At 40.1% G+C, this 24,391-nt stretch overlaps 1 protein-coding gene across 1 annotated transcript in view; it reads right to left on the bottom strand.

The window, feature by feature from the left end:
- Window positions 1-24,391, bottom strand: part of LOC149203602 (exocyst complex component SEC6-like) — a 456,452-nt gene that overhangs the window by 245,343 nt on the left and 186,718 nt on the right. Inside the window, exon 13 of the mRNA XM_089403504.1 lies at window positions 8,341-8,396. Coding sequence (XP_089259630.1) covers window positions 8,341-8,396 — 56 coding nt within the window. The remainder of the gene's footprint in view (window positions 1-8,340; window positions 8,397-24,391) is intronic.

Here is a 24,391-nt window from a genome sequence, read left to right as displayed (position 1 = left end):
TGAGTGTACTCATCCACACTTCCTTTTTGTCGTAATTTGATGAGTGATGAAAAAAACTCTTCTTCCCTTACACCTTGGAATCTTTTAAAGAATGCATCTTTAAATTTCCTCCAACTGATGGCAATTGTCGTCTTCTTCCACCACATATACCAATTATATGCTTCTCCTTCCATTTTCATGGATGTGTGCCTAAGCCTTTCGTCATCATCGTTGATGTCATAAATCTCAAAGTATTCTTCTGCTTTATTTATCCATGCAACACTGTATTTTTCGTTTCCATCGAATTTAGGCATCTCGACTTTTGCCCTTCGTTGATATGTCGCTAATGGTTGAGCGAAAAAAGGATGTTGATTGGTAAATGTATCCCAGAGTTGCTTATTTGAAAAAGTCGCTTTACTATTTTCTTGGTGGGGCGTTGCTGATTTTTTTGGAGATTCAGCTTTTTCTTGAGAATCTGTTGATTTTGTTGAGTCTGATGAGTTGTGCTCTTGATTTCCTTCATCTTCTTGGAGTAGTTGTTCGGGTATAATATTCATCTTTCTACACAAGTGGTTCAGTAATGTTAAGGTCTGGTTTTGATTCATTTCTGATTGGATATGGTGTTGTCCCATCTGTAGTTCTATTCGATTTGTCGTATCCTGAAGCCTCTTGATATCGTTAGAATGCCCATTAAACTTATTCTCGAAATCAGCTAATTTTTTATTGACATCATCGGAGTGGCTAGTAATCCTAGTCTCCAATTCAACCAATCTTTTATTGAAATAGGCCATTGACATTGACATGGAGCGAGTTTGTGGGGGTGTAAATTTCTCTGCCAGCTTAATTTTTTTTTAATTAATTAAATTAACGTTATATATAACTTATAACTTATAATTAAATTAAAGTTATGTATTATATACATAATTATATTATATATTATATATATTAGTCACGTTTGGTTGAACGGTCACCTCCCGACAGCCACGTTTTTTTTTTATAACTAATACGATGTTGTCAAGCAGAAACCCAAACTTTAAATCGACAAAGGTACCAAGTAAGCAGAAATGCCCTGCCTCTGATGGCGTTGTATTTGCTCAGATCCAACAAAAATCGTTTCCAAACGCCCTGGCTTACTGATGTTGTATTTGCTTAAATTCGCACAAGGGTCAGCGGACGGAAATAGCAGGGACACGGTGTGAGCACGGTAGCGGATGGAAAGGCGGAAATAGCGAAGTGGGCGGGGGTTGGAGGTGTAGAGAATAGACGCAGGGAGCGGGGGTTTGGCGGCTAACAATCGAACGACGGAGTTGGGCAGAACAGCGGAATGGCATGGTCGAATGGCGGAAGAAGAAAAATACTAAAGGGCAGAAATGAATGGCTATTTACACCTGTGCACAGCAGAGCAACCGAGGATCGTACACTCTGATACCAGATGAAGTAATAAACTTCGTAATAAACAGAAATAAGTAAATATGTCATTAATAATTGAATGATGATGATTACATTTTTGTGAGAGGCCCGGGCTATATACCACCTGAGGTGCCTCTTGGTGAACGGGCATGATCTTTGATCATGCCCTTTTGCTTAATAAACTACACTAACTAATTTTTACATAACAAACACTGGCCTCTTTGAGGCTCTGCACAGCTCCCGACTGCCTCTGTGTGGCCCTCCGTGAGCCCTGGCTGGCTCTGCGTCACTCTCCTTGGCTACTGCGCTGCTCTCCCGGCACTACCTTTGCCTCTCTGTCTCTCTATACTCAAATGCCCCTCAGCTGCATCTCCCGATCACTAATTCTATCTCTCTTGGCAAACCCCGCTCTAGAGAATAGAATCACTGATCACTGGTGTATTCTCCAAGTGACCCTCAAGCCTCCTCTTATACTTTTCTTGTTGACATATCAACGGTCAAGATTAAGTCCCTAATCAACGACTAAGATTATATCTGGCTTGATCCATGTCTTTTGGACCATTCTAACACAATTTCATATTAATTCCCATTAATATTTTTTTCCCCTAAGTTTAGACTTAGGGACTCCTTTAAAAACATTAATTATTTTAATATCTTCTGAACTGTTTAGAATCTGCCCAAACCCTTTCTGGGTATTGGAGATCTCATGTGCCCCAACCTCTCCACCAAATTTTGTGGCTAGAGCACATCCGATGCTACCACAAATCAACATTAGAGTAGCTGATTTCATCACCTGGACATTGTTAGCTTGCCTTGGGCAAGCCCAGTTGCATGGTACCCAGCAATTATATCAATAAAATGGCTTAGCTCAGCACAGTTTATGGAGTTTTTTGGTCGTTTAATGTGTTGTAAATTTTTGTGTGTGTTTTCTCTATGTTTGCTTTGTTTATCATTGTAAATTTCTACTAGGCCTATTACAGTGGTATCAAACCTCATAGTCTTGGCTCAGCCTATGGGAGCAACATCAATCTATGACACCAGAAGACCAACAGAACGTGACTTACCAAAGGTAGAGGTACTGGAGCAAAGAGAGGCAACTACAAATTACCCCAGATCTAATGATAGTTGAACCAAAGGTAAAAAGGACAACATGGGGGATAATGAGGGAGACAGAAGTAAAGAGGAGGAGTTTGCCTAACATCTTCTCAAGTTCATTCAGGATTTGTCTAAGGGTATTAAGGAGTTGAGGCAGCAAAATTGCAATAACCACTGGGGCAAGGGGATTCAAGGGGAATTCCAAATTGGTGAGGGCTCTGGTAGTTCGCATCACCAAGGGGTTCATGGCCCCAACGCACCCCCCATTCCCTACACACCACCCATATCCACTATTCCCACATTTATAGCATCCGGTGGTGGAGGGCCACAAGGGCAAGAGGAAATGCCCATGGGGGACTATTTTGTGGAGTATCAGTCTTATGGGCCTGACTTTACAGAGGTCATTACCTTCAGGGACTTTTGTCAGCTGAAAGGTAATAGTAGGGGAAAAGGGCAAGGCAGAGGAAGCCACCCGCATGGTACCGATTTGCAGTGCACCATGGGGAGATTGTTCCTCCCAACTTTCGATGGTTTGTCCAAGAGCTCAACGAAAGCATGGGTTGAGAAGTTACATGTTTACTTCCAACTCAAAAAGATGATGGAGGGGGAGGCAATTAAGATTGCCACGTTGCATTTAGAGGGAGAAGCCCACGACTGGTGGATCCATGGGCTAACCACGATGGGGCATGCAGGGGTTATATCCTATGAGGAGTTCACTAGGAGGGCATTGGAGTGATTTGAGAGGAGAGACCTGCAGGAGCATTTTGGGGAGTTGACAAGGCTCAAGCAGATAGGGAGTGTTGAGGCCTACATCTCCGAGTTTCTAAGGTTGTCAATGATGGTGCCTGACCTATCAGAGGCCAAGAGAGTTTTCATGTTTGTAGAGGGGCTAGTAGAGCCACTGAGGGGATTGGTGAAGTCCAACAGGCCCACCACCTTGCAAGACACAGTTAGGAGAGCGCGAGACTTGCAAGATGCCCTACCTAGGACTAGAGTGTCAGTACCACCCAGACAGGGGTTCCAACAGAGGGGGAGAGACACTAGGGATCCACCACCGAGAGCCAACCAGCGGTGAGACAGTTGGATGAGTAGACAAGGAGAGATCTCCGGAGGAGGAAGCTTTCCTTCACTTGTCAGGAACCGTTGGCACCAAGGCATAGATGCACAGTGGGATAAGCCCACTACATTGAGGTCTACTTTGACAATGACCATGAGGACAATGTAGAGTTAGAGGGAAGTGGAGATGACAGTGTGGCGCACGTGGAGAGGGGACCACCACCACCACCACCGCTAGGGGGAGCCCCTTTCGCACCAACAGGATGGGTCCTTTTGTCCTTACGTGGGGTACCAAAGTTTTTGACGATGAGGATCAAAGGCACAGTACAGGGGCAGCATGTCTCAGTTTTGGTTGACAGTGGGGCCACCCACAACTTCTTTGATGTGCAGATTGTGCAGAGGAGAGGGATCACAACCGAGGAGTTTGAGGGATTCTCAGTCCTTGTGCCAGGGGACAGGACCATGCAGTGTACACGATATGTTCCTGCTCTTACAATGACTATGAGGAACTATTTAGTCACTGATCATTTCTTCATGGTGGATGTACCAAACACCAATGTGGTGATGGGTGTCCAGTGGCTCTATGCTCTTGGTCGGGTCACTACTAATTGGAGGAAATTGGAGATGGAGTTTACAAGGCCAAATGGCAACTTGGTGGTCCTTAGGGGCATGCACTCTTACCCACCACAAACAGTTTCAGCACATAGGATGGAGGCTGACCTGAGGCATGGTGACATTGAGTGGGAATTAGAGTTGAGGATTTCTGAGGATGGGGGTTAGCCCAGGCCACCACACCCTGATGTACAAGCCATCTTAGACAGGAACCTGGTGGTGTTTGGAGACACACCGCCAGGGCAACCGCCTGATCGAGGGTTTGAGCACACAATTGAGTTAGAGCCAAGGGTACAGGTCATGATTACCACCCCGTACAAACATCTCAAGGCTTACAAGAATGAGATTGAGACAGTCATTCATGAGTTGTTGGCACTTGGGAATATTAGGTCTAGCTCCAACCCTTTTTCTTCATCAGTTGTCCTGGTGGAGAAGAAGGATGGGTCCTTACGCATATGCATAGACTCCTGGGCCCTCAACAAGAAGATCTTGAAGAACCACTACCCCATTCCATGCATAGATACACTGATGGACGAGCTGAGAGGGACCAAGTTCTTCTCCAAGATCGACTTGCGTTAAGGGTACCACCAGATCAGAGTGAGGGATTGGGACATCCCTAAGACAGCCTTCAGGTATCACTATGGGCACCTCGAGTTCTTGGTCATGCCTTTTGGGCTAACCAACGCACCAGCCACTTTCCAGTCCTGCATGAACCACGTGTTTCATGGGCAGCTGCGGAAATTCGTGTTGGTGTTCTTTGATGATATTTTGATCTATAGTTGGACCTGGGAGGAGCACTTGCAGCACTTGGAGACGGTGTTGCGTATTTTGGAGGAGCAGCAGTTTTACGCCAAGCTATCCAAGTGTGAGTTCGGTTTGACAACGACGCTCTATTTGGGACATATTATTGGGGAGGATGGTGTGAGAGTACATGAGGAGAAGATCAGGGCCATCCAGGATTGGCCAATGCCTAGGAATGTGACAGAGTTGAGGGGTTTCATAGGTATCTGTACCTACTACCGGAAGTTCATGAAGAGCTTCTCTCAATTCGCAGCTCAAAATTCTAGAAAATTTATGTAATTGTGAACCTTGCTAAAGAACAATTATCCTCAAAGAAAACTTGTTGGGTTTTCCCCCATGTTTGGGTTTCCCAAGGAAAATTTGTTGTCTCTATTGTGCATGGTTGTCTCTTTATGTTCCTACTATTTTTCTTTATATTACTGTTGAGATTTTTTGTATAATTGTTCATGATATCAGTGGCTTAAAAGATAATATAATAAAAGATCAATAGGAAGTAATTATCAGATCAGAAAATCAGAAAATTCAACACTTAGCAGCCGTGTTAAAAATATCAATAACAATTCCTGCATGGAGTTTGTTGAGTTATCAATTGATAATCCCCCCTTGGCCATTTTAGGAGCCGTGTTAAAAATATCAATAACAATTCCTGCATGGAGTTTGTTGAGTTATCAATTGATAATCCCCCCTTGGCCATTTTAGGAGGAAACTGGGCCTAAAGAGCAGAGGTTTGGACCAAGGTGAATGTGGGGCCCTACCCTGTGTTTGTCAATTCCAGCATGTTGTGCAGACCTTAGCTACCCTGCTAATCGAATCGGTAACTTAAATCACCATAAAGATATTATGGTCCATGTCCATCAAATGTATAATCAAAGGGATCAAAAAGGCAAGCACTTGTGAGAAAAACACCAAGCAACAAGCACAATCACCATCCAACCGAGAAGAAGTGAAACTCCCCCAACCAAAAATCTCCATCAAGTGATCAAATGCAATGAAGAGAACCTAAATTAGTCCAATTCTCAAGAGTACCAGCAGCAAGTCTCCATCAATGTGATCAAAATCACAAGATGAAACCTCATATAATATAAGTTATAACACATTCTAAGACCTTTTCACATAACTTGGTTTTGCATTATCCCTTCGGATATTGGAAATCATAAACATGGATATTTGCATGCACAAGGAGTTCATGTGCCTTGGATTTGCATGCATGTAAGTTCACATGCCTTACTCTAAATTAGAATTGCAAGGGGCAAGTTGTGCATGCATGAGTGTGTTTCATTGCCAGGTTTACTAGAGGAGCACATCATTAAAGAGGGAGATAGACTGCCATGAAAGGGATTGACTTGGTGTTTCATGATTTGATCCCTTCATTATCTCACACATCTGGAGCACATACATTGAGAGCCTCTTCCTCTAGACTACTATAAGGATGAGGCAGAGACTCTTGGGAACATGACTGGATTCCTTTTTACAAACTTCAGGAGCTCACTGCAACCATCTTTTTCCATTATTTCCAGACCTGATAGCACATCCTTCACTGCATGGCAGATTGACAAAGCAGCCCCTAATCTATTGCATCTGTGGTGGATTTCCTGCCTCTATGCCAATATAGCAAGACGAATTTTTCTACGCATTAAACTATTTGAATTTCCAAGGTTATTTTCTATGTGCAAATCATCTAATAGTGATTGTGTTGTTTCTTTCATGCCTCTTTTTTTTAACTTCCTTTCACTCAAGGCATATATTCTACTTCAATAATTTCCATCTTTGCTGCAAAATATTAAGGAACTAATCCCAACCTCTGTACTTACAATTTTTACTATGTCCTGGGGTTTCTTGGGGCACTTTGACGGCAGCCTTGGCACTAATTTATTTCTAAAGTTACAGGCAGATTTTTAATGCAGAAAAAACAGCATACAACACCTTTAGGGACACCTCCCAGTGGCTGGAAAAGTAACAGCCCAATTAGGGAGGCATTTAGCAGGTGACAGGGCTAGGTTGCCTACAGTTGTCACTCTGATAATGTTCACCTTAGGCACAAATTTGTGTAATAACACTACCTCTATGGTATCCTTACTCTTGCTTCTTTCCTTAACCCTCTTTACAACAATAATTTTGGTCTTGCTCTATGTCTCATGCTCCTCCCAGATTACTCTTTTCACATCCTCAGTTGTCATGACCTTGCCTTCACTCACCCCCTGGTTGGATACCTCCTATTAGTGCACACGACTTGGAAATTTTGACCTATCCTATCATTTCCATCTCTGCCTCTTTTACTTTTGTCACTAATGCCTTCATTTTTGGCAAAACCTCCAACTACTTGTTTTGTCTACCCTCCTTTGCTTTTGTGTAATCTTTTTCATCTTCCCACAATTTCCTTTCCATTTCCTGTAAGCTCTCCTCTAGATTAACTGCCTATTGTTTTAGCAAATTATTTTCACTGTACACCAGTTCTAGTCTTTCCTGCAGGTGCCTTAAGGCTTCGTCATTGCTTTCTTTTTTTTTCATGAGCTCTTTCATTACTATCACTAAGGTCTTTGATTCACTTTGCCATCGAAGGTTTGAAAATTACCAGTGCAGTAATAGGGCTGTAGGGGGTTCTAGGCATTCACGATAGCAATTGGAAATCTTGCTCATTATGTGAGTTTTGTGAGTCCACTTCAATCAACCTTATCAACATGACTGAAACAGTGGGAGTACCCAAGGGCAGGTCAGGTAATGTAATGTAGACTTAAAATACTTAGTGAGGTTTGGCATGTAATATTCATAGGAGGCTATGAATAGCATCTTTTTAGCACTAGTCATCCCTAGTATGAGGCTATTTAGGATTAGCCTCACGTGATTCCTTACATTTCCCAAAATCTGGTCAATGTGTTTCCTGCAGTAGCCTATGTTAAAAAGTTTTCATGGCTATGTTTACATGTTCAGTAATGGAAAGTTAAAGTAGATAGCAAAAAGTAGAATAAGGAAAAAGGGTATCAATGACTCATGACAAGCACGATCAAAAATACTATTACCTCTTAAGTGTAACTTAATATAAAATTATATAATGTATGCAAACTAGCCAATAAAAGTCTAATTTATGTCATTAACAAAACACGCAAGTATCCTAAACTACTCAAGAAATCAATTTAAAATGGTAAAAATAAAAGGTAGAAAGCTCCTTTTGGATCTAAATGGTCCAAATCATAGTTCAATTCATTAAAGACAACACAGAGATTAATATAACTTAATCTACAAATGTAATGAACTAAAGTTACTCAAATACTTTTGTTTTTTTCAATTTTGCATAAAACAAAAATAGAAATGAGCCATAAGAAGAATGTAAAAGACAGGCCGGAGAAAAGTTATCCTAGGAAAGGGATATCCATTGAAATCCATACTTACCTTGGAGGAAAACAGGGTGCCACAAAGTCATAGATATCAGCGAGCTCCTCTGCAACCTGAGACATATTAATTTGGTGACAATGGTGGTCTTCAATTTCATATATCAAAAATTAAATTCTTGTGGGGGGGATAAAAGCCCCATTCATGACAAAAGTCTCAAACCCCAAATTAACTCAAAACATTATTAAAAACAAGCATTAATATTCATATATCCGCATGTTTAGAAGTAATGGAAAACTTACAACTATCAAAAGCCTTTCAAACATTGAATTACTTATGTTAACTTCATTCCAATTACAATCACCATCATCCAAATGTAGGTTATCATTTTGAAATGAGGCCTAGAGTTTAGGACTTGACACCTCACAAATCTGCTGTTAGCAAACCTACAAAATAACTATGAGCAATTAGCCTAAGGTCACTACTAATTACTACTTTGTTTGGACTGGTGCCTGCGCAGTCATAGCTGGAGAGGGGGGGGTGAGCTGTCCCAAGGGATCAGAAATCTGTGTAGGTAGACAAAATGATCAGCACAATCAGTAATTGTCCTCGAAATGCATGCAAGCAACAAAGGACTAAGATAAACTTTCAGTCAAAATAATAATGTGAGGGATTCAATTTCATTAACCCACTACAGGTATGAAGTATGAACAAGAATAAAGGAAACAAATATGTGCCTTAAGTGAATATAAAATCAAAAATACGGGCACTCACACCACTATAATGCAATACAATTATTCAACCACAAGATTCAAAAATCTGTAAAAACAAGCCATAATGTATGATTGCATTATGATGACAAATACAAGACTGGCTGCAGAAGCAATGCACAGAGGGAAGGCAGCAAAGGAAAAAACTGGAAATGGATGGAAGACAGGCTGTACCATAGATAGTTCTCTGAATAATCGTGTCTCTCCCTTTCTAGCAATACCCACCATGTTATACAGAACCCCAAGCACCAAATTAGCACTGTCCACCCTCTCTATGCATTGAATGATCAGTCAGAACCCTAATGCCTTGCATGCGAGCATAAACTGCTGTTAATAGGCCGTATGTGTTGTTTTTCCATGGCACTAGAGAATCTAGGTTAGGGCCTTAGAATCTCTAACACAACCAACTCAATGCCACAACAAACTACTTTGCACAGCGGAATAAATACCGCAGTAAATCAACTAGTGCACAAATAGACAACTTTTTACAATTTTTCATCTTGGTGTAAAGAAAATGTATGCTGACACAAGAAAACTCTTCTTTTGGGCAGGCATGAAAAGCGATATTGTGCAATTCCTTGCAAATGTCTTGAATGTCAACAAGTGAAGGCTGACCATCCTCACCCAGCGGGTCTCCTACAACCTCACAACATTCCTATGACCAAATGGAGGTGATTTCTATGGATTTTATCGCCGGGCTACCTCTTACCCCACAAAGGCACAATGTCGTTCTGGTTGTGGTGGATAAACTAATGAAAAGCACCCATTTTATTCTCATAAGAGATACTTATGAGGTTGTTGACGTAGCTCAAGTATTTATAAATGAGATCATTAGATTTCATGGAGTTCCTAAGAAAATCATATCAGATAGAGATACACGATTTACTTCAAGGTTCTAGACTTGTATGCAGTCAACCTTAGGGACTCAACTAAATTTAAGTACAACATATCACCCTGAAACTGATGGACAGATATGTTAAAGATGTATGTTATGGACCAACAGACACACTGGGAAATGTACTTGCCCTTGGTTGAATTTGCATACAATAACAATTACCACAATTCAATCGGAATGTCTCCATTTGAAGCATTATATGGCAGACTTTGTAGAACACCACTAAGTGGAGACAGGTTAGAGGACTGGATGATAGTGGGATAGGAATTATGAAGTAGGGGATCAAGTTTTTATCCACCATAGCAGAGAGTAATTCGTGGATCCCTAGCACCACTTAGTGATTGTTTGTGTTCCACCTTTTGGATGAGGATGATGCACTTGAATCACCATGCCCAGCCGGCTCCACACTTGGCAGAGGTTCCAGGGTCCAGATGAGGATGTGTCTTACTGTTGGAGACAAGAGGAGGGTTTATGTCATCATCCTTGCCCTTACAGATGGTTTACAGGCATTATCGATCCACTTCAAGACCCACGAGGATGTCATTGTGCCCCGCACCCACTTGGGGACAACATATGTGACTTGCTTGGATTTCAAGGGGCCAACCCCTTGATCACTGTGTTTGGAGCCTATTCTTTCAAATTGGCACAATTTGGACTCCACTAGGCCTTCTCAATGGCCCAAGAACTCATCATGTTTACTATATTTCCCTCTTGAGAGGCTTATCTGTTTATGTTTGGAGCTATCTTGGTGGGCACACTTTAGATAGGCACACTTTAGACTCCGCTAAGTCTTCTCAATGGCCCAACGACTCGTTATGTATACTATTTTCCCTATTGAGAGGTTTTATTGTTGTATTATTAAGCTCTCTTGAGCTATTTATTAGTATACGACTCATTATGTATACTAATAGAAGAGAAATCTCTTAATCTCTATGCCCTAGATTTCTCAACAGTTTCCCTCCAAAAACAACCCCTCTAAGAAAAGCATGCCTCCCCTCTCATTTGCCTCACACATTTCCTTTATTTTTCATTTTCATCCTTTTACTTAAATTTTTAACATTACCATGAAATGACTCAAGATGTTTGAGAGTGGTTTCGACCTCATTGGATTTCATATGGAGGAACTAGAATTTTAGAGTTCACTCAAAATTCAGCAAACTCAATGGTTTTCAACATTCCATGGTTTGGGAATTCGCAATGTTTCCATTTGATTCTATCATGCACGAGGGTATGAGATTGGTGTTTGATCAAGAGCATGAAGCCCTTTAAAAACCTTGATGTTGGTGGCATTGATTTTTGAGCTTTGTTGATGTTGGTGGTATTGATTATTGAACTCCTCTACCACGGCCTTAACAAGAATGTACCCTTCACTCAAAGAAAAATAATTTGTTAGGGATACTAAGCTTTTTCTACCACATAATAAGGCTGAGGAGACGAACCCTTCACTCAAACCAAAATCACTAGTTAGGCATGTTAAACTTTTACAATTTCTATCATATTATAAAGTTGAGCAATCCAAGTCTGAAGACTTTGAGCGAGATGATGTTTATGTAACTCTTGCTGATGATCCCATTTTTAGTAGCGCTGAATCAATGATGAGTTTCATGAGTGATCATGTTGATCAGTGATTTGCAGTTTTGATCAATGTTGCGAACATCACGATTTAATCGCGATTTTTTAAGTCTGTTGATAACATCGCCTGATTTTTATGAGTTTTTTTTCAAAAAAATCACGATTTTTTGGATTCAAGCAGAAAAAATCGTGGCCCTCCGAGACAGCGCGTTTTAAAAGCGGTTTCATGAGTTTTATTTGTCATTTTTAGCAGACAGTGGACTTGTTTGAGAGTTGAGGAGGAGAAGAAGGCGACTACTAGGGCAGAGGGGGAGAAAAACGAGATATTTTAGCATCCCAAGCAAGAGAAATTCGTGTTTGGACCAAATTTCTTTGGCAAACCGTGGTTTTCAGATATGGGCACCAAATTTGGCCATTTTTTTGCTTTCTTCTTGTTTTTTCTTGGGTTACTATCTAAGTCACCTGACACGGGGATTCGGGACATGTAGGATTCGAGATTCGTGGTGTCGGATTCGGACACGCTGACCCCCCGGAACAGGACACGTTATATATTATTTTATTAAATATATATATATATATATATATTAAAAATTAGATATTATCATATTTCTTACACAAATTTTAATTAATGATACAAATTTATTGATTTCAAACATAGATCTTCATCTATAGCTATTAGCATGCATAGTACATACAAAATTCAAATAAATGTCAGTGGTACTGGTCACATAAATGATAAATCTATTAAAAATTTAAATCATGATTCATAATTCATAACTGAAAGACAACTTACAACTACAAGATAGTAAGATAAGCCCACTGACAATTGTAGTTTTCTCATTAAGTCATCAAATCAAAATGTGTTAGATAGGTACTGTTGGTGCAATGCCAATGGCAAATAGAAATAGAAATAGAAAATATAAAACAACTACAGGTATACAAGCCTCAAGGCATCAATCAGCATCAGAATCAGCATCATTGTCCCCATCATCATGGTCCCCGCTGCTCTCCTCTGCATCCTCCTCCTCCCCTGTATCCATAGTCGCCTCTGCATCTGTTGGTATGGAGGTTGACCCCTCTAAGTCATCAAATCTAACAGGCTCTAGCACTGAATCATTGAGATCCATGTTTGCCAATGCCAACTCAACAGTGGTGTCCAGACCCATATCATCAGGAACAGTGTTACTTGGGAGCGGGAGCGAAAGCAGGGAGCGGGAGCAAAAACGGGAGCAGGAGCGACATATTCAGAAGCTCTTGGTTTGGTGCTCTTGATTAAATACGAGTTCCATACCCTAATACATGACAAAATTCAATGGAAACATTGCAATCCCCCAATCCTAAAATCCTAAAAAACTGATAAGTCTGCTGGATTTTGAAAGAAATCTAAAATTCTACTTTCTCCATATGAAATCCAATGAGGCCGGAACCACTCTCAAACATCCTGAGTCACTTCATGGTAATGTTAAAAATTTAAGTAAAAGGATGAAAATGAAGATTAAGGAGAATGCCACTTTTACTTTAAGAATTTAACATTACCATGAATAGCATATCAATACTAGGGCCTAGACTTGATCATGAAGCTGCCAAAATGCTCTACTCCTTGCTGCAACAGCACAAATCACTTGCCAAATGAAAATATTAATGAGCAAACACGCCCTTTTCTTTCCCGCACTGAGCTTAGCGAGTCCTGGAAACAGGACACGTGTCCCAAAATCGCGACACGCTTTTGAAAATCGTGACACGACCTCGGACACGACATGTTGGAAATGGACATGACGTGTCATATGATTTGGACACGAATCTGAACCGAATCGTGTCGGATTCGCTGGATTCGGGATTCGTAGGGGGTTTAGGACGAATCCGGTGACTTAGGTTACTATAACCCATTGATCATCAATGATTTTTGAGTGGATTTGATTGTGTTTTTTTCACTTTTGTTGCATAGAGTGGAGAGGGTTCATTTTGATCAAAAATGCAAAAACTTAATTGTTAGATTTATTAGTTTAATTTTTTCTTGTGCTCTATTTTTTTGCATCATTTTTATTGGGTTTGAATGTGCATTTTTCTATTATTGTTGGATTGAGTTGAGGTTTTTTTTTGGGTCAAAAATTCAATGTGTTGTGTCATGTACGTAATTTTTTTCTTTTTTCTTTTAAGTTGCAATTCTTCTTGTGCCATAGGTTCAAGTTTCAAGTTTCAACTTCAAACTTCATCTTACATTAAAACTCAAGAGTTCAACCAAGTTACAAACATGCCAAAGAAATTGGACCCTTTGTGGGAATTTGGTGAACCTGATGGAGGGTTTGATAGATCAAACTTGTCTTGCAAATTGTGTGGGCATCATATGACAGGGGGGTTTATAGATTGAAGTATCACCTTGCACAAATCCCTAGACATGAGGTAGGGCCTTGCACCAATACAAATGCAGAAATCATTGGAAGAGCCCTCAGATCATTGGAAGAATTAGACCAAGCCAAATTGTCCAAGGCAGATCTCAGGAAGCAACTAACACGGAGAGTGTTAGGAGGTGAATATGAAAGTGGCACTGGTTCTACTTCAGCATCAATATCTACAACCAACCATGTAGCTACCTCATCATTTTTTGTTCCTAGAACCACGGCTGGTTCACAACCATCTATCTCTTCAATGCTTAAAAAAAATGAGAAAGAAGAAGCTGACAAGTTGTTGGGCAAGCTTCTCCTTTGGAATAATATTCCTTTCAGCGTTGCAAGGAATAATCCATTTTTCCAGCCTGTTGTTGATGCTATTGCAATTGTTGGCCCAGGGTACAAAATCCCTTCTTGTGATGACTTTAGAAGCCGCATTCTTCAAGATGAAAAGTTTTACTGCACCAAAAGATTGGAGAAGTTTAGGGCATCATGGGCACAAACAGGATGCACTATGATGTCAGATGGTTGGACCGACCAAAAGGGGAGAATCCCTATAAATTTCTTGGTTAATTGTCCCAAGGGGAGAATGTTTATGAAATCTGTTGATGCATCTGCACATATCAAAGATGCAAAATTATTATCTGATTTGCTGGATGTGTTTATTTTGGAGGTGGGTGCAGAACATGTTGTCCAAGTCATAACGGACAATGCTGCAAATTATGTTGCTGCTGGCAAGATGCTTATGGAGAGGCATCCTACTTTATTTTGGACACCTTGTGTTGCACATTGTATTGATTTGATGTCGGAGGACATAGGGAAAATTTTCTTTGTCAAAGATATTGTTGACTCGTCAAAAAGAATTACAAAATTTATATATAATCATGCATTTGTGCTTCATTCGATGAGAAAATTCACCAACAAAAAGGATTTGGTGCGCCCCGCCATTACACGGTTTGCCACCAATTTCATATCTCTTCAATCCCTCTTGAATTCTATGTGGAATGTGAAGAGAATGTTTTTTTCAGATGAGTGGCGTGCTTTGACATTTAGCCACAAACTAGAGGGAGAGGCCATATGCAAATTAGTTTCATATCAGGAAAACTTCTGGGCAGGAGTGCAGGAGGTGTGCAGCATTACTAAACCTTTGGTAAAGGTTCTTCGATTAGTTGATGGTGACAAGCCCGCAATGGGATACTTGTATGAGGCCATGGACAGGGCCAAAGAATCCATTTGGGCCTACTATGATGATAAGGGAGATGAGGGGTTTTAGAAACAACTTCTCCTATGGGAAGTGATTGATGAACGATGAAACAACACACTCCATCGTCCCATTCATGCTGCAGGGATCTACCTGAACTCCGCATTTTCTTACTCTGGTGGGTTCTTATTTGATGTTGAGATCATGGATGGATTCTTCACCTGTATTCAGAGGATGGTGCAATCTCCAGTAGAACGTGCAGAAATCTCCAAAGAAATGGAGATATACAGGATGGCAGGCGGCACATTTAGCTTTGAGATGGCTTTGTTTGATACGAAGACTAAAATGCCAGGTATTTTTTAGTTTGTTCAAATTTCATTGTCTCTTCAAGTTCATAACTTCATACTTTGCTTCAACTTTCAAATTTCATTTTTTCTTATGTTTATCTTATTTGTAATTTTGTTGTAGATGCATGGTGGAGAAGCTATGGCACCAGAGTACCCCATCTGCAAAAGCTTGCCATTCAAATCCTCAGTTAAACGTGTAGCTCCTCAGGATGCAAGCGCAACTGGAATGTATTTGAAAAAATACACAACAAAAAGCGCGACAGGTTAAACTTAAAACTTAAAATATTCCAAATTTCCAATTAATTTTTTGAATTCATTAAATAATATTTTTTATAATTATTATTTTATGATCTTTGTATGGGTTGGAGTCCCAGCGACTTAATGACATGGTCTACGTCTACTACAATCTTCGATTGTGGGTGAGGCAACTTGAGAAAATACCTGATATGGAGGCCATCTCATTGGATGGTATTGACACCACTATTGCATGGAGGGTTGAGGCCAAGAGGCCTCTCATGGAGTCTGCCGATGATTGGTTAGAGCAGGAGGTAGTGGAAGGTGTAGAGGGGGAGGAGGAGGAGAAGGAAGAGAAGGAGCAACAGGAGGAGGAGGTGACACCACCTACCGAGGCTACCCCTACCACCAGTAGAGGACGTGGTCTACCTCTTATAGCTCCTAGTTCTTCAGCTTCTAGAGCACAGCAGAGTCCACTGCCAACTCCACCGGCATCTACATCTAGAGGGAAAGGGAAAGCTATTGCATTTTCTCGCAAGAAGGGCAGAGGCAATCAATAGTATTAGTTATTTGGTTCATTTCATTGTATATGACATTATGACTCATGATATGAGATACATTATTATATTTTTTGTTGATATTTTGAGGCTGAGTTGAGACTTTGGAGTCAAGACTTACTATTTAGGACATGATTCATTGTTATGTGTGATGTAGCACTAGAAATGATATTACGCATCTTATATATTAGTTCTTTTATCATATTTATGTGTCAATGTATTTATTTTATGTTGTAGATGCTTTAGATATTAGAAATTTTGAAAAAAAAACGAATATTTTTTTTCTAATTTTTTCCTGATTTTTACCGATTTTGTCCCGATTTTTATGATTTTTTCCCCTCGCCGATTTAATCACAATCACGATTTTCGCAACATTGGTTTTGATGTCTATTTTTGTTGCTACTACTACCACTACTGCTAAGGTTGCAGAGGAGTTTTAGGAGTCCTCAAACACTCAGCTGGATTTTTTATGTAGCTCATGTTGATGATCCCTTGTCTAGTAGTGTTGATGAGTTTGATCATGATGAGGAGTGATCATGTTGATCACTAATATGTAGACTTGTAGTAGGCCAATGAACCCATAGCTTATAACATTGCTTTTGGACTCTAGAGGCCATTTAGAGCCTCATTGATTATGTATTTTGTTGTTGATATGCATTGCACTCGGCACCAATTTGATATATTCACCTTTACCTGGTATATAAATGAGCAAACTCTGCATCTTTTATCTCTATTGATTTGTAATCATGGTTTTAAATCTTAAAAATAGTTGTTTTTATTTAAAAATTAATTATTTCATGTATTTTTTTAAAGACCAGTTCATTGAGATCTAACCAATCCCGGATTGATCAATTTTGGTTTGATAGGTGGACCGGTCAGCTCACCGATTCCGGTTTTTAAAACTATGGTTCACAGCATAATAGATATAAAGTCTGGTGTTCACAAGATAGTTCAATGAGCCAACCAATTTGTGATAAATAGAGGGATCAACCAGATCAGAATCACACTCTCGCAGCTTCTTCAAATTTGTCACCATGGGAGTGTCCATGGACCTGCAATCCATCATGCCAAACTTTTGAAGGATCTTAATGATATACTTTCCATGCCCAACAAAATTTCCCCAGGCTTTTGCCATATTTCCAATCTGAAATAGTAATGCATAGGACCAAGATCCTTCATCTCAAATTCAGAAATCAACTCCCTCTTACATAGAACAGTGAGATTCTCTTCCCTTGTCAGAAATAAATCATCTACATACAACAGTGAAATCCAAGATTCACCTTCAACAACTTTGAAGTACAAATTTGGATCAACATCACTCTTGGTAAAACCAAGACTCAACAAATAGCTATCAATACGAGAGTACCATGCATGAGGAGCCTGCTTAAGCCCATACAAGGCTTTCTTCAATTTACAAACATGTGTCTCTCTATTATGAATCTCAAAGCCTTGAGGTTGTTCAATATATACTTCTTCTTCAATGACTTTATTCAAAAAAGCAGTTTTAACATCCATTTGATGAAATTCCCAACCTCTAATAAAAGCAAGAGCAATAATAGATCTAATAGAAGAATACCTAGCAATAAGAGCAAATATGCCTTCATAATCTTCTCCCTCTTTCTGGGAGAATCCACGGGCTACAAATCTTGCCTTGTACTTTTGAATGCTTCCATCAACTACATGTTGGATTTTGTAGATTCATTTGGCAGACACAACATATTTCCCTTCAAGTCTTAGCACGATTTCCCATACATCATTCTTCAATACGGATTAGTACTCTCCAATCATAGCATCTTTCCAAACTTGATGTTTAGTTGCTTCTTCATAGGTGGATGGCTCAGAATCAATGATTTTACTCATCAAAATTGCATAACCTGAATAGTTCTTTGGTCTCTTGCTTTCTATAAAGGTGCCACAAGGTGTTGCATGTCCTTCAGCTTCTTTTAAAGTTCTTTCAAGCCAAGTTGGTCTCTTTCTAGTCTCAAGTACAGTGACTCTTGGTGAATCAACAAATTCATGTGGATCATCAAACTCTTCTTGAGGATCTTGTTCCATATGTTCAGGTTCTTTAGGTTTCGATTCCACATTCTTAGGAGCCACCTGCATCTCTTCACCAGAATCCAAGTGTGATCCCTTGGACTTCCAGAAAGTAGCATCCTCATCAAAAATGACATCCTTGCAAGTTTCAATTTATTGTTGTCCTGGTACATAGACTCTGAAAGCCTTTGAATTCTCATTGTAGCCAACAAAAGTTCCCTTCTTCCCAAGAGGCTCCAACTTTGTCCTTTTCTCCTTGGGCACATGAATATAAATAGGACAACCAAAAATTCTCAAATGTTCAACATTGGGCCTTTCACCTGCAAAGACTTCTTCAAGAGTCTTATCATCCAAGGTTTGGTATTGCAATTGTTGGCCCAGCGGAAATCTTTAAAATACTTCAAAGACGTAAATGTCCATTGTAAGACATGTAACTGTATATTGAATATTGTATATTGAATTGATGTAATATGATTACAAATCAGAATGAGGGTCTGCTTATATATCCTAAGCAGGTACCCCTTCACTAACAAACATGTCCTTAGAACGTGTCTCTTCAATACTAACTATTAGTTAGTTAATCATTAATTATTATTATTATTATTTACATTATTTTCTATTATTTTTATGTAATTTTTATTCATAACAGTTGTCTTGAAGCTTCTCCCCACAGAAACATAGGCAGTTCTTGATCATGAAGAATGGCTTTGGAAACTTCCATAATAGTTCTATTCTTCCTTTTAGCAACACCATTTTGTTGAGGATTATAGGGAACTATCAGCTCCCTCTTAAACCCAGCATTCCTGCAAAAGGCAATCAACTCCCTAGATACGTATTCTCCTCCATTGTCAAATCTTAAAGTCTTGGTCCTTCCTGTAGCATTTTCAACTTGTGCCTTGAATTTCTGAAACTTCTCAAACACTTCATCCTTGGATTTCAAAAAATAAATCCATGTTTTACGAGAGTAATCATTAATGAAAGTGACATAGTACAAATGTCCACCCAAGGATTTGTTAGACATAGGTCCACAAACATCAAAATGTATAAGGTCCAAGATTCCTTTAGATTTACCAGCACTGCTAGTAAACCTTCGTTTGACAATTTTTTCAAGAGTGCATCCTTTCAAACCCCGTCATGTTCAATCTTGATTCTGGGCACACCTTTAACAAAATCCCTTGTAGTGCCCTATTTATCAATTTACAGCAAACAGATGAACTCTTACATGAATTTGAAAACAGAAATGCATAAATTGTAATCTGTACCTACCTGAGCTGCTGGCAGACTCCCGATTCCACTGCAGAACTGATAATTCTGAACTGCTGGCTGATTTGATTCAATTTCGAGACGGCCAATTCCACCCGACCAGACAGAGCAACTGGTTGCTCAATCCAGAGAAGCTCTCCACCGAGGCTCTCCGTCCCTCCGTGCCCAGAACTCAGATCAATCAAAACTATTCCACTGAAAATCTCTTCTTCCGGTTTTTCTCTGATGAGTCTATCCTTCTCTGGTTTCTCCCCCCTTTCTTCATGCTCGGACCCTGCTATTTAACCCCTGGGCATGGCGGTGACCGCCCTCCCACTTGCAGCCACCCCACCCACGCATTGATGTCTCTCTCATCTTCTTCCTGTCCTCGGTGCTTTGCAATAACTTCTTAGCCGGTTTCACCCACTCTAATAAAGAACTGGTACACGTATATAGGTTCTTTTCTTAGGGTGGTTGGTAGTTACGCTCATGACATTTCTTTTATGTGTTATAACATTTATAACTGATACTTTTATATGTTATAACATTTTATAACTAATACCTTTTATATGTTATAACATTATCTAACTAATACCTTTTATATGTTATAACATTATAATGCTTTATAAAGTTTTATATGATATACTTTATAACTTTTAACTCATATATGGTATAAAGTCAATTAATATATTTCTTGATATTTAAATTATATAAGATATAAAGTTAATTAATATATTTCATAACATTTAAATTATATATGATATAAATTAATATATTTTATAAATTCATATTATAAGGTCTAACCATATACTTTATAAAATTTAATACATAGATATATATTATAAAGTTTAAGTTCCAAAATTTTATTAACGGGTTGTTACATCCCTCATTCTAGACAGCTTTATAATGAACATGAGCATACCTTTGATGTCATAGTTCACAAAGATCAGAAGTGTTGCATATCAAGGCTTGGATTGAGCAACCAAGAAGACGATATATGCCTCCTATTCGTACACCATTGACCTAAGCAGATTCAAATGAGGAGTCCTCTGATACTAGAACTTGCCATCAACAAAAGCAATTTTATATCCTTTGTCTTCAAGAGATGAAATAGACAATAAATTCTTCTTCAAACCAGAAACATATAAAATATTGTTAATAGAGACATTACCTCCTGATTCCAACTGGAAAGATGATGATCAAATTCCCTCAACTTCGTACTTGTCATTCTCAGCAAGCTCAACCTTTTGAGCTATCTTCTTTTCAACCAATTTAGAGAGATTCTCATGACTTCTAGTCATGTGCCTAGAGGCACCACTGTCCACCAACCAAATTTCATCATGACCTGCAATAGACACTGTAAAAGCATAACAAAATGAATATTCATCATCAGAATCTTTCTTCCTAGGCCTCCTCTTGTGAGATGGTTCATTTAGATCAGCTACAGAAGCATGTTGCTTCCCTTTCTTCTTTCGATCATCATTCCCTTCTTTCTTGAGAGGGAGGAGGAGATTTTCTTTTTGCAGAAGGTCCTCTTCTTGGAGAAGATCTTGGAGTAGATCTTGGAGCAAGTCTTCTTCTTGTACTTCTTTGAAATCTTCCAAAATTTCTTCTTCCCTTGCTATTCTTTGAGTGGGTTGCAAAAGCTTGGGAACCTTCACTTGGATTTGGTATCTTGCCTTTGGACATGAGCCTAGATCTTGAGTGTAGGCAACCCATAGCTTATCAAAGGAAGGTGCATTTTCAATGCCACTAATGCTTGTTGCAAAGTGCTTGTTGCAAAAGGTCCCGGGGGGTCAACTCAATTGGTGATCGAAGTAATGTGGAATCTGTGAAAACTAAGAGATCCAAGGTTCAAATCCCCTTGTTTCTGACCTGGTTTACGGAGAGGAGGACAGGTCGTAGACCCCCAAAGGTTTATTAGTAATTACGTGTCAAGCGGGCTGCTGGGTTCCTCTGGGCAACGTCACATGGTTCTGGTTCGGGTTCAAGTTCGGGTTCGGCAATGATTAGGTTCGGTTTGAGTTCGAATTTTTTGATGAGGTTCGAATGAGATTCGTCATTAGGTTCGTATATATATATATATAAAATTTAAAATGATTTATAGGATATAATAGTAAGAAATCAACATAAGTAAACATCAAAAATGCTATCATGGACATGGAAATTGCAAGGATACATTACAAGCTTGAGTTGTGACATGAAGTTATGAGTTTTGATCTATGCACTTGGTCAATGGCTATGAGGTTCAATGAGGTTTGTCGGACCTCAAATTCTTTTCAAGGTTCACCAAAATTCAAGCCAAAAGGTTAAAGTTCGACGAACCTTGTGACATAGCCTCTGGGATACAAAACAAAAACAAACAAAAAATGCTTGTTGCAAAAGAATCCCACGAATCAGGCAGACCATTGATTTCCACAGCTACTAATTCCTTGTCGGATACTTGTTCATCAATGGCTTTGTGTTGATCTCTTAATTGATTGTCAACTTAATATCACGAAGCTGACACCTTAGACTTATAGATTGATTGATGTTATTGATGTTGTACAATCCAATGGGAGCATCATACATTTCCTTGGAAGATTTGTGATCAAAAATATAAGGAATTAGATGATCCATAACAGATTCCACAATGATGCTCACAGCCAAGATGTCATCTTCTTGAAACTTGTTTTTTCCTGCTTGATCAGTTGGTTCAATAACGTTTTCCAATACAATACCCAATGTTGATTTGGGGTAGCATCAGATGTGCTCTAGCCACGAAATTTGGTGGAGAGGTTGGGGCACATGAGATCTCCAATACCCAAAAAGGGTTTGGGCAGATTCTAAACAGATCAAGAGATATTAAAATAATTAATATTTTTAATGGAGTCCCTAAGTCTAAACTTAGGGAAAATAAAATATTAATGTGTATTAATATGAATATGTGTTAGAATGGTCCAAAAGACATGGATCAAGCCAAATCTAATCTTAGCCGTTGATTAGGGACTTAATCTCGGCCGTTGATATGTCAACAAGAAAAGTATAAGAGGAGGCTTGAGGGTCACTTGGAGAATACACCAGAGTGATCAATCATTCTATTCTCTAGAGCAGGGTTTGCTAAGAGAGATAGAATTAGTAATCAATTGCAGCGAGGGGCAGTGAATACGAGGCAGAGAGGCAGGGACAGTGTCGAAAGACCAGCGTGGAAGCAGAGAGAGGCAGACTCAGAGCCAGAGGGAGCCACACAGAGACTACGCAGAGCCAGAAGGGCCTGTGCCATCCAAGCAAAGGCTACAAGAGTGACGCAGAGAGCCAGAGAGGTTGCACAGAGCCTCAGTAGGCTGACACAGAGGGTTTCAGGTTGACGCAGAGGCCAGCAGGGCTGACGCTGAGCTTCAGATTGTGCTGGAGAGGGATTTCGTGGAGCAGGCTTTCTGAATACCTGTTTCCAAAGAGAGGTATTGTTGCCATATTTTTTATCTCTGTCGGGTTAGCCAGTTTGGCACCCAGTGTACTCAGAAAAGAACTGCTTAATAATAAAACCCTCAGATAGTTGCACCGGTTTTCCTGCATTGGGTTTTTCCGGGGACATTAGTCCAAAAATAACAGTGTCATTGGTGTGCTTGTTTCTATTTCCTTCAGTTGATGATCTATAATGTGTTGAGCATGCACTTGTATTTATTTTCAGTATTTACATGTTAAATAACTTGTTAATTAACAGAACAAGTAGGTAGAAATAAATCAGTAAAGTGCATGGAGGGTTTCTAACTGTTAGACTTAGAAACATCAACATGGTATCAGAGGGTGGTTACAAATCACAGGAGAACTGAGGACATTAGCCGAACATAGCAGCAGCAACAGAAAATAGTTGTCCCGAGTGACAGAAGTTGTTCCTAGAAGACTAGCAGCAAGGAAGGGGTGACGCAATGCCTACATCCTCAAGATTGAGCCAGAAAGAGGCAACACAGAGGCTGAGGGAGGCAAAGGCAGGGTCACGCAGAGCCACGCAGAGGCCAGGAGGGTTGACGCAGGTGGCTGAGGAGGTTGATTTGCCAGTACCAGGATTGCGCAGAGCCTAGGAGCTCTAACCTTCAGTTTTGTTGGGGTTTAGGAGGTTGTGGGTAAGTTGCAGAGTAGAGTTGGTGGGGTGATGTAGTCAGAACAATACCTAACAGGGCAAGACCAAGGAGGAGGGAGTTGTTGCCGAGGCAGATTTCTAGCCAAGGAATCCAAATTAGTGGTGCAGTTGCACAGACGATTGGAGTGGGGTAACTTGATGTTGGCAGAGGGATTTCCAGGTGGGAAATCGGGACTCAGAGGGAGTCCAGAAGAGAACTTCCAGACGGGAAGTAGAGAGACTCAGCAGGAGTCGAACCAAGAACTTCCAGACAAGAAGTGGAGAGACTCAGTAAGAGTTGAACCGAGAACTTCCAGACGGGAAGTGGAGAGACTCAGCAGGAGTCAAACCGAGAACTTCCAGGCAGGAAGTAGAGAGACTCAGCAGGAATCGAACAGAGAACTTCCAGACGGGAAGTAGACTCAACAAGAGTTGAACAGAGAACTTCCAGGCGGGAAGTAGACTCGGAGGAGTCGAACAAAGAGATGGCCATGAATGCGTTGAGGGATCAGGACAGGTTGGATGAGGCATCCAACGTTGTCATCTGGAAGGCCAGGATCGTGTCTGTTCTATGTGCCATGAGTGCTCACACACCACTTGAGCAGAAGTGGGGAGACATCGAGTTGTAGTCAGGCAGACTACAAGCGATGAGGGGCAAGATCCTCGAGGTATCCAGCCTCTTGGATTAGACCTTGCTATAGGAGCCCTGAAGAGGAGTAGCAGGACTGGCAGATGTGGGAAAAGACAGATGCAGATGGAGCGGCAGAGAG

This window comes from Pinus tabuliformis, chromosome 2_1 (assembly GCF_031772625.1).
Source record: "Pinus tabuliformis cultivar Carrire ecotype Pingquan chromosome 2_1, CPIR1, whole genome shotgun sequence".
NCBI lineage: Eukaryota > Viridiplantae > Streptophyta > Pinopsida > Pinales > Pinaceae > Pinus > Pinus tabuliformis.
The sequence above is the reverse complement of the archived record's forward strand: the minus strand, read 5'-3'. Positions and strand labels throughout refer to the sequence as shown.